Source organism: Acipenser ruthenus, chromosome 17 (assembly GCF_902713425.1).
Source record: "Acipenser ruthenus chromosome 17, fAciRut3.2 maternal haplotype, whole genome shotgun sequence".
Classification (NCBI taxonomy): Eukaryota; Metazoa; Chordata; class Actinopteri; order Acipenseriformes; family Acipenseridae; genus Acipenser; species Acipenser ruthenus.
Genome location: NC_081205.1, coordinates 16,996,454 through 17,014,796, shown reverse-complemented (window position 1 = coordinate 17,014,796; position 18,343 = coordinate 16,996,454). Strand labels below are relative to the sequence as shown.

The following is an 18,343-nucleotide window of genomic DNA, read 5'->3' as shown; positions in this document are numbered from 1 at the left end:
AGGGTGTACAGTTCTTGAGTATACACCCTGGCAGCTGTGTTCAGGGTGTATAGTTCTTGAGTATGCAGCCTGGCAGCTGTGTTCAGGATGTACAGTTCTTGAGTATACACCCTGGCAGCTGTGTTCAGGGTGTACAGTTCTTGAGTATACACCCTGACAGCTGTGTTCAGGGTGTACAGTTCTTGAGTATGCAGCCTGGCAGCTGTGTTCAGTTCTTGAGTATGCAGCCTGGCAGCTGTGTTCAGGGTGTACAGTTCTTGAGTATACACCCTGGCAGCTGTGTTCAGTTCTTGAGTATGCACCCTGGCAGCTGTGTTCAGGGTGTACAGTTCTTGAGTATGCAGCCTGGCAGCTGTGTTCAGTTCTTGAGTATGCAGCCTGGCAGCTGTGTTCAGGGTGTACAGTTCTTGAGTATGCAGCCTGGCAGCTGTGTTCAGTTCTTGAGTATGCAGCCTGGCAGCTGTGTTGAGGGTGTAAACGACTTGCAGCTCCATTTCATTTATAGTGTTGGGGTTGTGTGACAGAGAAACAATGAATCTTGGTTATAAATCTCCCTCCCGACCTGTGAGGGCGCTGTGTAAAGGGAACAGTGTGACCCAGACTGGATGATCTGATAATTAATTTCAGGTAAAGGTGGAAGTCGGACATCTAGAAAGGGGGCGGAGCCACAGTACACTAAGTCATCACCCCAGACGGGAAACGATGTGGCAACCGCGGATTGGAGGAAAAGTGATTGCACTCGCTAACCAAGGGGGCGTGGCTGAAGGTACAAAAGAGGACGTAGCCAAGCAAACTTCTCCTTGGTTATGGTTGCGAGAGGACTGCTGAAGGTGAGTAATAAAAGAACCGTGAGTGTTTAGTGTTTGTTTGTTTTGTCGTTTCTAATTGAACTCGTTTGTTCTTGTTAGACGGCTAACACGTACCGGGAGCTGTCGCTAAAGGCCAGCAGCAACCCGGACAGCAATGCACTACTGTACACTAATAAATTGTATTCCACACTTGCACGTTAGCACTCACTCTGTGTTGTATGTGTTTATTATTTCGGGACTGTAACCCGTGGTTTAAACTGTGTAATACACATTGCTGTGTATTGCCTGGGATTATTATTTGCGGTCGCCAACACAACCTGGATTATAAATAAAACAAATAAAGAATTGTTTGGATAATTTATAAATGTGTGTTTTTACTCTTGACTTGAAAACTGTAGCAATCCCAGCTTCCCTGACAAACAAAGGAAGAGCATTCCATAATTTCGGAGCTCTACAAGAAAAAGCCCTACCTCCTATGTTGCTTTTGTTAACCCTAGGAATAGCCAACAGCCCCACATCCTGTGATCTCAGAGTGCGGTTTGGAAGATACAGGGTCAGTAACTCCTGCAAATAACTAGGTGATAATCCATTCAGGGCCTTGTAAATTAACAGCAAAATCAATTCTATATTGCCCAGGAAGCCAGTGCAAAGAGGCCAAAACAGGGGTAATATTTTCACAATTCTAGCGGCAACATTCTGAACAAACTGCAAGCGGGATACCACATGTTTTGGGACACCAGAAAAAAGAGATGAAACAAAGGCATGCATTAGTCTCTCGGCATCAGACCCAGACATAATTGGTGTAAGTTTACCTATATTTCTCAAATGGTAAAAAGATACTTCAGTAACTTCCCTAATATGAATATGAGCGTGTGGGTTTGACTCTTCCCTTTGTGTGCCGCTTGTTCTGTCTGACTCCTGGGGTTCCAAGAATCTAAATGTAAATAAAGAGTTTTTCACTCAACAATAGCCTCCAGTCAAGTAACGGATCACTGTAAAAGAACTGGATCCCACACAGATGAAATGCCCCTGAGCCTTGCAAGCAAACATGACTACTGATTCGAAGCTGCAGCCAGTGCCTGACTCTTCTCACTTTATTTATTAAATTGATTATTCATATAGGTTCTGAGTTTTTGTTTATGTTTAATGCTACACTGGTAAGTTGCAATTAACCACTCTGTTTATTCATTCACACGATGAGAAATGTAATCATTGTTAAATGAGTTTCAGTCAGCTGACAGAAAGCAGGAGCAGGAGCTTTTTTATGATTTACTGCTGTTTGCTTTAAAACTTTATGATTTTTCTGTAAATGTTTGTGTTTGCTGTAATTAACCACTTCAACTCCAGATGTAAAAATGAAACCCCTTCCCAGCTACCAGATTTTGAAAATAATAGTAATAATGTTTCCAAACCTGTAATTGCTATAAAATGTTAACATATGATGAATAAAACACAAATAAATGACCTAAACTGTGTTTTTCATTAACCCTTTATGCTGCTGTGTACTACATACCAATATTCAATATAGAGATAAAAACATGCTGCTAATAACGCTAATAACAATAATAATCAGTAAACAGTAATTATCAAACAATAAAAATCAATCAACATCAAAATGTGCGCCATTACCGACTTGCTCTGTGCCATTTATTGAAATGTTCAATACAACAGAACCCGGGGTTGCCTTGGCAACCACTGCACATTTTTCTTGTGTCTTTTCTTTTGTTTTCATTTTTGTTGCAGTCTCTGCTTCCCTTGTGTTGGAGGGACACAGCTACTTTGCGCAGACATTGTGATGGATCTGGCTGCTGCATTTGCCTGTACCCAGTACTGTATTTTGATAGTATTTCGTCACAGCACTGCCATTTCAAACCAAACAGCTTCCTGTCTGTAGCTGGCTTACCTGTAAAGTAGCTGCATGGTCTTCTGTTCGTACAGTTTGTGCTGTTCTTGGCTCCACATCCTCTTCATCACTGAGTGATAGTTAGCATCACTGTCACTGGTATTGAAATCCTTAGAACCAACTTCACTCCCGTTGCTCATTATAGAAAGACCACGTACATTGCCACGTTTAGCTTTTGCTAAAAACTATAAAACTACAACTAAACAAATACAACAAAAAATATTAACTTAAAACACTATATATATATATATATATATATATATATATATATATATATATATATATATATATACTTGTGAAAGTTGAATGGCTTCCAGCAATATATCTCAGTCTTGATTGGTTGATTGGAATCACTGCATGACATGCAATTGGATACAAATGTCACCTGACCTCCCCCGACTTTCATTGCACATTCCACAGTATTAGCACTGCCTAGAGAATGAAACCTGAAAGTCTAGACTGAGAAACCGATCATAGAATAGAATGGAAAACTTGACATACACACGTACGGCATGGTACTGTAAGTGTGTTTTCATATGACGCACGTGCGTACGTTATGGTGTTGAAGTGGTTAAGAAAAAAAGTAGTAACATATATATTAATGTGTACTTTTGAATATTAAGACGAAGTCCCTATTCTAATTTTTGATCTCGGGTTGATTTGGAATCGACTCGACTTGACGTTATTGGGACTCGGATTCGACTCGATACTCATGGGTTTCTCAGACTCAACCTGGACTGGAAGACCAGTAACTCGACTCCAGCTCTGATACTGAACTCCACTGGGATTGCTCTCTGCTCTTTGACAGTGACTCGACTCCAGCTCTGATACTGAACTCCACTGGGATTGCTCTCTGCTCTTTGACAGTGACTCGACTCCAGCTCTGATACTGAACTCCACTGGGATTGCTCTCTGCTCTTTGACAGTGACTCGACTCCAGCTCTGATACTGAACTCCACTGGGATTGCTCTCTGCTCTTTGACAGTGACTCGACTCCAGCTCTGATACTGAACTCCACTGGGATTGCTCTCTGCTCTTTGACAGTGACTCGACTCCAGCTCTGATACTGAACTCCACTGGGATTGCTCTCTGCTCTTTGACAGTGACTCGACTCCAGCTCTGATACTGAACTCCACTGGGATTGCTCTCTGCTCTTTGACAGTGACTCGACTCCAGCTCTGATACTGAACTCCACTGGGATTGCTCTCTGCTCTTTGACAGTGACTCGACTCCAGCTCTGATACTGAACTCCACTGGGATTGCTGCTCTTTGACAGTGACTCGACTCCAGCTCTGATACTGAACTCCACTGGAATTGCTCTCTGCTCTTTGACAGTGAAGCTCTGGCCTTGTTTGGGTCCCTGGTTCTTTCTGGTTTACTGGAAGCAGTATTAGAACATAAGAACATAAGAAATTTTACAAACGACAGGAGGCCATTCAGCCCATCTTGCTTGTTTGGTTGTTAGTAACTTATTGATCCCAGAATCTCATCAAGCAGCTTCTTGAAGGATTCCAGGGTGTCAGCTTCAACAACATTACTGGGGAGTTGGTTCCAGACCCTCACAATTCTCTGTGTAAAAAAGTGCCTCCTATTTTCTGTTCTGAATGCCCCTTTATCTAATCTCCATTTGTGATCCCTGGTCCTTGTTTCTTTTTTCAGGTCAAAAAAGTCCCCTGTGTCGACACTGTCTATACCTTTTAGGATTTTGAATTCTTGAATCAGATCACTGCGTAGACTTCTTTGTTCAAGACTGAATAGATTCAATTCTTTTAGCCTTCTTTGCACTCTTTCTAGAGCAGCAATATCCTTTTTGTTACGAGGTGACCAGAACTGAACACAATATTCTAGATGAGGTCTTACTAATGCATTGTAAAGTTTTAACATTACTTTCCTTTATATAAATTCAACACTTTTCACAATATATCTGTGCATCTTGTTGGCCTTTTTTATAGCTTCCCCACATTATCTAGATGAAGACATTTCTGAGTCAACATAAACTCCTAGGTCTTTTTCATAGATTGCTTCTTCAATTTCAGTATCTCCCATATGATATTTATAATGCACATTTTTATTGCCTGCATGCAGTACTTTACACTTTTTTCTATTAAATGTAATTTGCCATGTGATCATTTTAGATCATTTTGAATGACCTTTGCTGCTGCAACAGTGTTTGCCTCTCCTCCTATTTTAGTTTGCTTACTATACCAGAATCTAAATCATTAATGTAGATTAGGAATAGCAGAGGACCTAATACTGATCCCTGTGGTACACCACTGGTTACCTCGCTCCATTTTGAAGTTTCTCCTCTAATCAGTACTTTCTCTTTGAACATGCACAGCAGGTGGCACCAATGATAAGCCATCAGAGTGTTGTGTTGAACATCTGATTACCTAAAGCAGGGGTCTCCAGACCTTGTCCTGGGGAGCTACAGGGTCTTCGTGTTATGTCTAATAACATTAATATTATTATTATTTAGTTATACATATATATATATGTATATATATATACGGACACGGTGCTCCGGTTCAACAAAAGTTTCTTTATTGTTCTCGCATCACATACACGGAAGACTGCGCCTGCTCAGTGAGCTAAGCTAATACTACCAGTAGGTGGCAGCAAATAACTAACACTCTTAAATCCAATACATAACATTTCCTTCCTGTTAAATGTTGTTGTCACAAATTGAATCATCTACATAACTAGAGGTAGAGGGTGGACTGCCTCATGCCTCAAGCTAGCCAGGGGATTATTCTGCCCCCTTCTTCTGGCTTGCTCTCTATACACTACTGAACTATTTTAACATGCAAGCCTTCGTTGTTTTACTATTTACGCTGTGCCGATAATTAAAAAGTCAAACGGTTGGGAGCTTTCCTACTCCGAACAGGATAGCGTCTCTCGACAGCATTTGGTGACGGTTCTGCCATGTGTACATCTTGGTTCGTTGAAGGTGGAAACAAAGGTTCTTTAGCATTGGTTTCAGCCTCAATGACCCCCTTGGAAGTTGTGTTTGCAGTTGGTGAACATGCTGTGTAAACCTCAATAGGCTCTGTCAGGGTTGGTAATATTTCTGCTGCAGGATCTTCATTCGGATGGGTGCCAACACAATCCAGTAGCTGGTCAGCATGAAGTCTCCAAGACATTCCAGTTCCCACATCCACAGTGTATGAGACAGGTCCAGTTTTGGCAGTAACAACTCCTGGAATCCATTTATCTCCCTTACGATATTCCCGCGCCAGCACTGCCTGACCGACTTGAAATTGTCTGTCCTTCACACTGTTTTGTCGTTGTGCTATTTGCAACCCCTGATTCTTTTCAACATGTAAAGACATGTCTGGTTTTAGCAGATCCAATCGTGTGCGCAGCTTGCATTTCAAAAACAACATTGCTAGAGATTAATCTGTTGTTGCATGAGGAGTGTTTCTATACACAAGTAAAAAATTGAGTGCATGCTTCATGGTTTGAACAAAGCGTTCAGCCAAACCATTCGTTGCTGGAGGGTATGGGGTAGACCTGATATGTTTTACACCATTGGTTTTCAAGAATGCTTCAAATTCGCTAGAGATGAACTGTGGGCCATTGTCACTTACAAGCTGTTCTGGAATACCGTAGTGACTGAATAGTCCTCTCAGAACCTGAATGGTCTTCGCCGCAGTGGTGGATTCCAGTATGAAAACTTCAGGCCACTTCGAGTGAGCATCCACCACGATGAGAAACATTTGTCCGTTAAAAGGACCTGCAAAATCAATGTGAATACGTTGCCATGGTCTACCTGGCCATACCCATGGGTGGAGAGGTGCACGACTTGGCATATTTTGGACACGTTGACATGATGTACAAGATTTTGCCTTCTCCTCAATTTGTGTGTCTATTCCAGGCCACCAGATGAAACTCCTTGCTATGGCCTTCATTCTGACTACTCCAGAATGTCCTTCATGTAGCATATCCAATACTCTGCTTCTTAACTTTGCAGGTATGACAACACGGATACCCCACATTAAGCACCCTTGGTACACAGACAGTTCATGGCGCCTTGCGTAGAATGGTGTCTTTACAGCAGGGTTGGCTTCTAGCCCGCCTTTTAAGACTTGCTCTAGAATCTGAGACAGTGTAGGGTCAGTTCTAGTTTCTTTTCTCACTTCAGCACATTTCACTGGTAGCTGTTCCATTTGGTTGCAATAAAACACGTCGACTGTGTCAGGTTTGTCTTTATGTGTCACCTTCAATGGTAATCTTGACAGTCCATCAGCATTCCCAATATTGGAGCCTTTCCTGTATTCAATGTCGTATATATGGGCAGATAACAGTAAAGCCCAACGTTGCAGTCTGGCTGCTGCTAATGATGGAATTCCCTTCTTTGGACCAAAAATGGTTGTGAGGGGTCGGTGGTCTGTGAATAATGTGAACTTCCTGCCATATAAGTATTGGTGGAATTTCCGTACACCGAATACTATTCCAAGAGCCTCCTTCTCGATTTGTGCATACTTCTGCTCAGCCTTACTGAGAGTCCTGGATGCAAACGCAATTGGTCTTTCTTCTCCACCAGGAAGGACATGAGAAATAACCGCCCCCACTCCATATGGTGAAGCATCGCAAGCAAGGGTAATTGGAAGGTTTCCATCAAAGTGAGTTAAAACCTCTGATGACACTAATTGTTCCTTAGCCATCTTAAATGACTTTTCACAGTCCTTAGTCCACTGCCATTGCTTTCCTTGACACAATAACGCATTTAGTGGACTCAGAATGGTTGCTAGGTTAGGTATAAACCTACTGTAATAGTTTAACAGTCCTAGAGATGATCGCAACTGGCTCACATTTTCTGGTGCAGGCGCATCCACGATAGCTTTAACCTTAGAGAAGCAAACAAATCTTCGATGCGTGGGATTGGGTACTGTTCAATACACAGAGCAGGGTTTACCATAACCTTGAAGTCACCACATAGCCTCACGGTGCCATCCTTCTTGATAACAGGTACAATCGGTGTTGCCCAATCACTGAATTGCACTGGTGACACTACTCCATTTTCTAGCAATCGGGTCAATTCAGCATCCACTTTGGGTTTGATTGCATATGGTACTGTGCGTTTTTGGCAAAACTTTGGTTTGCTGTCAGGTTTCACAATTATCTTTGCCTCAATTCCCTTCATTGTGCCAAGTTCCTTTCTGAATACAGAGCTATGCTTAATCAGAACTGCTTCCAAAGTGCTTGGCTGAGTTAAGGATTTTATTTCCTGCCAGTTAAGATTCATTTTCTTAATCCATTCCCTACCAAACAGAGGTGGGTAATCACCCTCAACAACATATAGCTGCAGTAGCTCCATCTGACCATTGAGTTTCACCTGTACATTAATTTTTCCACTGGGCAAAACTGCTTCTCCAGTATAAGTTTTCAACACTACGTTCGTATGTTGCAAGAGAAAATTACTTAACTTGTCTTCATACATTTTCTTTGATATCAAGGACACTGCAGCACCAGTATCCAGTTCCATTTTCAAAGGGTTTCCCTCAATTTCTGGTGTGACCCAAATATTGGCCGTTTCACCTTTAAGAGTAAGCACATTCAAAGCCAATTCGGTATCTGTGTCAGCATCATCACTTGACTCATTTACTTCCACGTACTGCACACTTTTCTTCCTCAGCTTGCTACTATGCGCGTTCCCCTTTTCATGCTTTTTCATTCTACAAACGCGTTCTATGTGACCCTTCTTGCCACAACAACGACAATCCTTTTCTTTAAACCAGCACTCCCTTTCGCTGTGGGTATCCTTCCCGCAACGCCAGCAATTATTAACCGACTTGCTTCTCCGTGTCAACGTGAGCTTATTTATATTAGGCGAAGCGTTTAGTTGTTGAGATTCTCTAGCAGCCGTCTCCATTGATACAGCAATCTCTGCTGCTTTTTTGAATGTCAATTCAGCTTCAGATAAAAGACGTTTCTGGATCGCTTCCTTTCTCAAGCCACATACCAATCTATCTCTTAATGTATCATTAAGATGTGCGCCAAACTCACAGTGCTCTGTTAATTTTTTTAGCACTGCTATATACTGCACCACAGACTCACCCTCTTCTTGATTACGTCTGTGAAAACGAAACCTTTCGGCTATTACCAGAGGTTTAGGGGAAAAATGTTCCTGCAGTGTTTGTACTATTTCATTATAGCTTTTAGCACCAGGCTTTTCGGGCGCTATTAAACTCCTTAACAGGCTGTATGTCTACCCCCAATCACACTTAATAAAGCCGCTACTCGCCTTTCTGCTGGTATGTCGTTTGCTGTGAGGAAGTGTTCAAAACATTTGATGTAAGTGTTCCAGTCTTCTGTATTTTCATCGAAGCAGTCGAGTCGTCCTATGATCGCCGCCATTTCTTCCTTCTGTATGTAGCCGTCGTCACTCGTCCGGGTATTGAAAGTTATTTAGACAAACTGTAGCGAATCAATTATTGCCGGCAGCTGTCCAGTAACTTAAAACGAATCCTCGTCGCCACTTTATGTTATGTCTAATAACATTAATATTATTATTATTATTCAGTTATACATATATATATATATATATATATATGTATATATATATATACGGACACGGTGCTCTGGTTCAACAAAAGTTTCTTTATTGTTCCCGCATCACATACACGGAAGACTGCGCCTGCTCAGTGAGCTAAGCTAATACTACCAGTAGGTGGCAGCAAATAACTAACACTCTTAAATCCAATACATAACACTTCTGATTTTCATTTTTTTTTCTAGGTGTAAATTACTCTTTTTTTTAAGGTTTGTTTGTAGCTGTTCAGTCTTTTATTAGGTCTATATAAATTATCTGATGGTTCCTGAAAATAAAATAAAAATCTACTTCACTGTTAATTGTTTTCTTTTTTTTCCTTTGGCCTTAATTGTGACTTCCATTTAAGGTCTAATTTTTTCCTGTTCTCGCCTTCTAAATTGATTTAGATTCAGGGACAACTTAAATTGAAATAAACACATTTAAATTTCCTAGTACATTCAGTGTGTTTATTTCAACATCTCACTTTTTATATATATTTTTTTTAATATATGAAAACTGAACGATTAAATGCTTTAGCCATGTTATCAATTGGAAAAGATATGATGGCTGACATTCCTGACTTTAGTAATAAAGTAATTGAAAAATTTGCTACGATAAGACATTGCAGAGCAACCTTTTTGTATCGCTTCCAACAAGAAACAGATGCACTGGACAGTGCTTCTGCCACTGAGGTTGACCCCTGACCCCACCCCCCACCTGCATCTGAGGTGTGAACACCCAAAGATTTTGGCCACCAGTCGCCACTGCTGAGAGGAGCATATGACATAGAGACAGAGAGAAGAGCGTCAGCAGCATGGCAGGTAAATCTATAGTACCAGCGCTCGTCGGGTTCACAAGAACTATGGAGTAGACAGGGAGAGAAATAAGCAGTGTGCATCCTGCCAGCTCTGAGAAATGCCAAACTCAAACAAACTGGGTCTAAAATAACTTACCAAGTATCAATAAGAAATGACTTATTTGGTGGGTCAATCAATAGAATTTTATTTAAGTAAGCTTAAAACTTAAATCCGGTACAAAAAATAGGGCTTTAGTGTTTGTTGTCTGGTTTAATGTATATTGACCTAAAGTTACACTATGTTTTTAAAAAAAAAATAATAATGTTTTAGTAAACAAAAATGAACTGGCAAAAAGCCATATTTTGCTAAAATTGTTAGTTGTTTTTAAAATCCAAACTACCACTTGTGAATCCAAATTTATGTACAAGCTTACATTGTGAGCCACCCCCTAGGAACCCCCAGTCACGGTCGGCAATGACATAGCCTGGATTCGAACCTGCGATCTCCAGACTATAGGGCACATTCTGCACTCCACATGGAGCACCTTTACTGAATGCACCTCTTGGAAGCCCCGGAAACTCTGTATTTTCAATACAATACAGAATCACAAAATACCTTTAATAAAACAAACCAAGATTGTCATAGGTCATCCAAAAAAATCAATTTTGTCAATAAAGGAAATGAAACAGTTGACACGTAACAGGTTTCAAGATACACTGAGCAAATATGCAGTGGGTCCTTGTTTCCTTCGGCAGCAATCACAGCTCAGGCCCTGTTACTAACAACAGACACTACATTTTGATAGATATCTGGTGGAATATTATGCCAATTCTCCTTCAGAGCGTTTGACATTACAGCAAGGGTTGGTGGTCTGATACCTAAGGTGGCATTTCAAAATGTGCCACAGTGAGTTTAAGTTGTCGCTCTGGGACAGCCTCTGAAAATTTGAACCACTGTCTAACACCTGGGGCCCCATTTAGCAAATACGTGTGCAGCCGCTTTCACTCAGGCATAAATGACAGTGTTAGCGAACCACCGCGATAGCGCACGAAAACATGATTTAGAAGTCGGGTCTCATGCGTGGGTAGCGCACATCAAATAGCGAATCATGAACCCAGCCAATCAAAGCACAGTGGGGGGAGTAAGGTTACAACCAATAAGGATTCAACTTTCCCTTTAAGAGTACCTGTGCGTCTGTAATGGCGAACTGAGCAAGGATACGAAATAAAAAAAATAATCTATAAGGCTCCATCTGACCTGCCTGGTACTTGCAGCATCTGCAACCTCCACTACTGGGGCTTCAAGTTCAGCATCTGCTTCCCTCAAACCCTGTAACCTTTCCTCTGCAAGTTCAACATCACATACATTACGGAGAGCTATGTTATGTAAAACACAACCAACCAGGATGATATTGCTAACCTTCTGATGAGTGTACTGTAGTGTTCCCCCAGAGACATCCAAACATCGAAATCGCATTTTGAGGTTTGCTCAGTTACAGTACGAGCACATTTAAAGGTACGATTATACCTTTGGCAGGGGTCGTGGGATTGAGCAGTGGTGTCAGTAGCCACCAGCCTCTCAGACTATCATACCACTGAGACGCAACTGCCACCTGCGAATTAGCGAGGATAAACGAGGCAGGGTGGTTTGCATACACATTTGTGATCTAGTTGTTGGCTTCACACACTACTTGCACGTTGACAGAAAAGGTCCCCTTATGATTTATGTAGTGGTGCCTATTCTGTGTTGGTGCACGTAGCTGCACATGTGTGCAGTCAATGGCTCCCAGGACACCAGGAAACCCATACCTCCCAAGAAAACCCTGCTTTGTATTTTGTTGCAGCTCATGAGCGACAGAGAAATGGATGAATTCTCCTGCCCGCTTTACTAAAGCTGCAGGTACATCTTGCACTGCCCATGATACAGCCAACTGGCTCATGCCTGCAGTATAACCCACAGTACGCTGGAACGAGCCAGTGGCATAAAGTTAGTGCAGTGGACACCTTTAGTGCTACAGGCAAACAGTGTGTTCTCCGCATGTCTCCTTCCAGGACAGCCTGAAGCAGTTGACAGATGTCAGTGATTGTTTGTCTGTTGAGGCGAAATTGCAGCATAAATTGTGTGTCAGACAGGCTCAGAAAAGACAGATGACTTCTAAATATTTGGGCACGTCTCCTCCTCCTCCTCTCTCTTTGTCTGGCCATTTAAAAATCCAGTGCGTACTCCATATTTTTATTATCTTTTCTTTCTCTTTTTTTCTCTCTCTTTCCTTTACCTGCTTCCCTGGTAGTTTCAGCGGTATTTATAGTCAACCATGTAATTTGGTGGGCAAAGTTTGTTTGTCCACACATGTGCCTGATTTTGATGCGCTAACTGTCCGCAAAAGTGTTTTGCGATTGCCTTAGGGGTTTGCGAACATTGCTAAATAGGGCCCCTGGAGTCTTCCGGTGGAAAAAGAGCACCTAGGATCATGTGGCTTGGAGGAACGCGGCAGTTCGGAGCTCCTCAGGAGGAAGCTTGACTGAGAGACTGATATAGATAGAATTAGGCACCACTAAATTGGGAGGAAAACAGAAAAAACAATTGAGCAGACTACTAAATAAAATAACAAAATTAAAAATAAAAGGACATTTCAGGGGCTGTTCTCCATTAGTTCTCCTTTAACAAATTATTTTTTATGGAGTTTGTTCTGTAATTTCGTTACAGCATTTACATTTATGTTATGCTAACCAATGAATTAGATCACCTTAGAGGGTTCCTCATGGAGAGTAGATTGCAATTATTTCTGGGGGCCTATGAATCATATTTGCGATCTTGCATCAATTGCAGGCATATTATTATTACTAAGGTGTCATTTGGTTGCAATATTACATATTTTCCTTTCTGAAGTGCTAGATTTTCTAGAGATCGTCTTAGACCTGAGCTGTGCAGTTTTCTGGTATCATTTTCTTTGAGCTTATCTACTATTATCTATGTATTTATCTTTTTATATTTCTGCCCATCTACTTCAATAGGAATGCAATCAGATTTGTTATTTTTAATAAAGAACATGATTAAGTTTAACTCACATTGGCCTTTGATATTAGAATTAAATGAAAAGTAAAATTTGGCAAACGTCAGGTGTGGCCATTCCCCAATTAGGTAACTGAGTGCAAATTGGGGAGTGGTCACATGTATAAAAGGAAGCAAAATCCTTTGTTTGTGGGAGGAGTTTGTTTGTGACTGTTTGTGATGTGATTGTTGTATTGTTTATCATTGTGGTAGTGAAGGCTAATACACAGCCTACACATAGTTATTCTTTTGTTTAAGCCTTTTGTTTTGGCCCTCGTGCCGTGTTTATTTTGTTCCTCTGTTTTGTGTTATTTTGTTAAATAAATGTGCGCATATGCGCTTAAACCTGCAGCTTTCTGTCTCTGAGTCTCTTTCCTGTCGGTAACAGCTTGGGCCGTGACGCTACCCTGTCACAATCACATACATTTTTCATACCTGATGTGCTGACAAGTTAACAGTTTTCTCTGGGTTGCTGGCGGGAATTTCTGACTGGATCAGTTATATACAGTATGTACACAAGGAAGGATTTATGGGAAAATGCCGCTTTTAATCAGATAATAGTCTACTTTTGTTGAGATACAAACCATACGGGAACAGAAAAAGTACATATATTTGTTTACAAACTCTCTGTTGTTGCGTTCTCACAGTGAAAAGGTTGTTTGCATCTGAAATGCTACAATGAACTTCGCTCCGGGTGGCAGAGCAGCAATGTAAAACAATGTCGTTTTGAGTATTTTCAAATGACAAAATACTCAGGCATGTATATTTCCAATACAAAATACAACATACTTATACATTAACATTTGCATTACAATTTACAAAAATACAAATTAAATAAAAATACGTTTTTCAATTACATGTATTTTCAATACTGCCAATCCCTGAGTGCACACAAGCAGTAATATAATGAAGCTGTACCTGGTATGTGTTGTCAAAGCTGTCGTACATGAACCTTGTGATCAGAGACGTCTTCCCGACTGCAAGAAAACACAGAGACTGGGTTAGAGACAGGGTTAGAGACAGAGAGACGGGGTTAAAGACAGAGAGACAGGGTTAGGCAAAGACAGGGTTAGACAGAGACAGGGTTAGAGACACAGAGACGCGGTTAGAGACACAGAGACGGGGTTAGAGACACAGAGACAGGGTTAGACAGAGACAGGGTTAGAGAGGTCAGGGAGGGTTAGAGACAGAGACAGGGTTAGAGACACCGAGACAGGGTTAGAGACACAGAGACAGGGTTAGAGACACACTGGCAGGGTTAGAGACACAGAGACAGGGTTAGAGAGCTCAGGGAGGGTTAGAGACAGAGACAGGGTTAGAGACACAGAGACAGGGTTAGAGACAGACAGGGTTAGAGACACAGAGACAGGGATAGAGACACAGAGACAGGGTTAGAGACAGACAGGGTTAGACAGAGAGAAGGGCTAGAGACAGAGTCAGGGTTAGAGACACAAAGAGACAGGATTAGAGAGCTCAGAGAGGGTTAGAGACAGAGAGACAGGGTTAGACAGAGAGACAGGGTTACAGAGCTCAGAGACAGGGTTAGAGACATAGAGACAGGGTTAGAGATAGAGAGACGGGGTTAGAGACAGAGAGACAGGGTTAGGCAAAGACAGGGTTAGACAGAGACAGGGTTAGAGACACAGAGACGCGGTTAGAGACACAGAGACGGGGTTAGAGACACAGAGACAGGGTTAGAGAGGTCAGGGAGGGTTAGAGACAGAGACAGGGTTAGAGACACCGAGACAGGGTTAGAGACACAGAGACAGGGTTAGAGACACACTGGCAGGGTTAGAGACACAGAGACAGGGTTAGAGAGCTCAGGGAGGGTTAGAGACAGAGACAGGGTTAGAGACACAGAGACAGGGTTAGAGACAGACAGGGTTAGAGACACAGAGACAGGGTTAGAGAGCTCAAGGAGGGTTAGAGACAGAGACAGGGATAGAGACACAGAGACAGGGTTAGAGACAGACAGGGTTAGACAGAGAGAAGGGCTAGAGACAGAGTCAGAGTTAGAGACACAAAGAGACAGGATTAGAGAGCTCAGAGAGGGTTAGAGACAGAGAGACAGGGTTAGACAGAGAGACAGGGTTACAGAGCTCAGAGACAGGGTTAGAGACATAGAGACAGGGTTAGAGATAGAGAGACGGGGTTAGAGACAGAGAGACAGGGTTAGGCAAAGACAGGGTTAGACAGAGACAGGGTTAGAGACACAGAGACGCGGTTAGAGACACAGAGACGGGGTTAGAGACACAGAGACAGGGTTAGAGAGGTCAGGGAGGGTTAGAGACAGAGACAGGGATAGAGACACAGAGACAGGGTTAGAGACAGACAGGGTTAGACAGAGAGAAGGGCTAGAGACAGAGTCAGGGTTAGAGACACAAAGAGACAGGATTAGAGAGCTCAGAGAGGGTTAGAGACAGAGAGATAGGGTTAGAGACACAGAGACAGGGTTAGAGACAGACAGGGTTAGAGACACAGAGACAGGGTTAGAGAGCTCAAGGAGGGTTAGAGACAGAGACAGGGATAGAGACACAGAGACAGGGTTAGAGACAGACAGGGTTAGACAGAGAGAAGGGCTAGAGACAGAGTCAGGGTTAGAGACACAAAGAGACAGGATTAGAGAGCTCAGAGAGGGTTAGAGACAGAGAGACAGGGTTAGACAGAGAGGCAGGGTTACAGAGCTCAGAGACAGGGTTAGAGACACAGAGACAGGGTTAGAGACAGAAACAGGGTTAGAGACAGAGACAGGGTTACAGAGCTCAGAGACAGGGTTAGAGACACAGAGATAGGGTTAGACAGAGAGACAGGGTTACAGAGCTCAGAGACAGGGTTAGAGACACAGAGACAGGGTTAGACAGACAGACAGGGTTACACAGCTCAGAGACAGGGTTAGAGACACAGAGACAGGGTTATTTCCCAAGGGTGCATGGTATACCTACAATGTTTATTACAGTTAGAGATATAAGCAATTAATTTTTCCAGAGTAGCAGTGGACATAGAAACAGAAGCCCTCCACTGACACACTTAAAACTTTCTATCCTTGTTACGCACTTATTGATTTTCCTTCAAGAGTTCTACTACAAGATGAAGACAGAACTATGAATACAGTTATAACCACTGGGGATCCAGGGCAAAAAGGGTTAAAAACTAAATGTACCAACAGAAAAATATTATTCACAATACTGGATGAAGATATTTTTGGCCAATAATTTTGTTTTTATTATTCCAAAACAAACAGCATTTATACTATTGACATTACTAAGAACAGAGAACAACTCAAATGAATAAAGTTTCAAAATAACTAATAAAATGCCAGGGCTTGCCAAGAGTTGTTTGGAATGCAATGTGTCTTAGATTCACAATTGCAGATATGGATTTTTTGGGGCTCTGTATTAGAAGTAAAATGGCTAATATTTAGGGCTGTCACTGAACCTCTTTTCTGACGAATAAAACCACCTGCTGCTTCCTCCTCTACTCAGCTCTCTGGAAGAATGCTTCCCGAGAAAGGACACTAAACACACTAGCCTTTGACATTGCTTTGGCTTTTCACATCAAAAAGCTTTCAGTTAAGCTTTATATGACCGAAAAATTAACCGTGTTAATTAAGCTCCTTATTTTACTAAAAAACACAATATAATAAATATTACAAATATTTCTAGAATTTCTTTCATCCACAGTTCAGGAATGGAGACGCTGAGAAAGGAGGATGGTTTCCAGCTAGACCCGAACTCTGAAAGGAATCACACTCACACGCTGGTCCAGGATGGGAACTACAAAGCTGCAGGTAAACCTGCTGCCACTGGACCTTAGCTGAACAGATAACAGGTAGACTGAGGGAAACAGGAAACAGTGGGGTTACAGTGAAGGAGGGATACAGTGAGGAGGGTTACAGTGAAGGACTGTTACAGTGAAGGAGGGTTACAGTGAGGAGGGTTACAGTGAGGAGGGTTACAGTGAGGAGGGTTTGGGTTACAGTGAGGAGGGTTACAGTGAAGAGGGTTACTGTGAGGAGGATTAGGGTTACAGTGAAGGAGGGTTACAGTGAAGGAGGGTTAAAGTGAAGAGGGTTACTGTGAGGAGGGTTACAGTAAAGGAGTGTTAGTGAAGGAGGGTTACAGTGAAGAGGGTTACAGTGAGGAGGGTTACAGTGAGGAGGATTAGGGTTACAGTGAGGAGGGTTACAGTGAAGGAGGGTTACAGTGAAGAGGGTTACAGTGAGGAGGGTTACAGTGAGGAGGATTAGGGTTACAGTGAGGAGGGTTACAGAGAAGGAGGGTTACAGTGAAGGAGGGTTACAGAGAAGGAGGGTTACAGTGAAGGAGGGTTACAGTGAAGGAAGGTTACAGTGAGGAGGATTAGGGTTACAGTGAAGGAGGGTTACAGAGAAGGAGGGTTACAGTGAAGAGGGTTACAGTGAGGAGGGTTACAGTGAGGAGGATTAGGGTTACAGTGAGGAGGGTTACAGTGAAGGAGGGTTACAGTGAAGAGGGTTACTGTGAGGAGGATTACAGTGAGGAGGGTTACAGTGAAGAGGGTTACAGTGAAGAGGGTTACAGTGAAGGCGGGTTACAGTGAGGAGGATTACAGTGAGGAGGGTTACAGTGAAGGAGGGTTACAGTGAAGAGGGTTACAGTGAGGAGGGTTACAGTGAGGAGGATTAGGGTTACAGTGAGGAGGGTTACAGTGAAGGAGGGTTACAGTGAAGAGGGTTACAGTGAAGGAGGATTACAGTGAGGAGGGTTACAGTGAAGGAGGGTTACAGTGAAGAGGGTTACAGTGAAGGCGGGTTACAGTGAGGAGGATTACAGTGAGGAGGGTTACAGTGAAGGAGGGTTACAGTGAAGGAGGGTTACAGTGAAGGAAGGTTACAGTGAGGAGGGTTATAGTGAGGAGGATTAGGGTTACAGTGAAGGAGGGTTATAGTTAAGAAGGTAACAGTGAAGGAAGGTTACAGTGAGGAGGGTTACAGTGATGGAGGGTTACAGTGAAGAGGGTTACAGTGAGGAGGGTTACGTGAAGGAGGGTTACAGTGAAGGAGGGTTACAGTGAGGAGGGTTACAGTGAAGGAGGGTTACATTGAAGGAGGCGATTTCTGGTCATATCACAGTACTACTATTCCTGGAGTACAGTCATAGGATAAACGACAAACCTTTTGACTTGCACATTGAGAAAGACTTGCACTTGAATCCTTTGTTTATTTTAGTAAGTTCTACATGCATCACTATTCAGAGTTAAATAGTAATGCATC

General features: G+C 42.4%; 1 protein-coding gene across 1 annotated transcript in view; it reads right to left on the bottom strand.

Annotated features, from left to right (window-relative positions):
• LOC117423463 (ras-related protein Rab-6B) overlaps positions 1-18,343 on the bottom strand; it is a 140,836-nt gene that overhangs the window by 52,608 nt on the left and 69,885 nt on the right. The window contains exon 2 of the mRNA XM_058990030.1: positions 14,011-14,069. Coding sequence (XP_058846013.1) covers positions 14,011-14,069 — 59 coding nt within the window. The remainder of the gene's footprint in view (positions 1-14,010; positions 14,070-18,343) is intronic.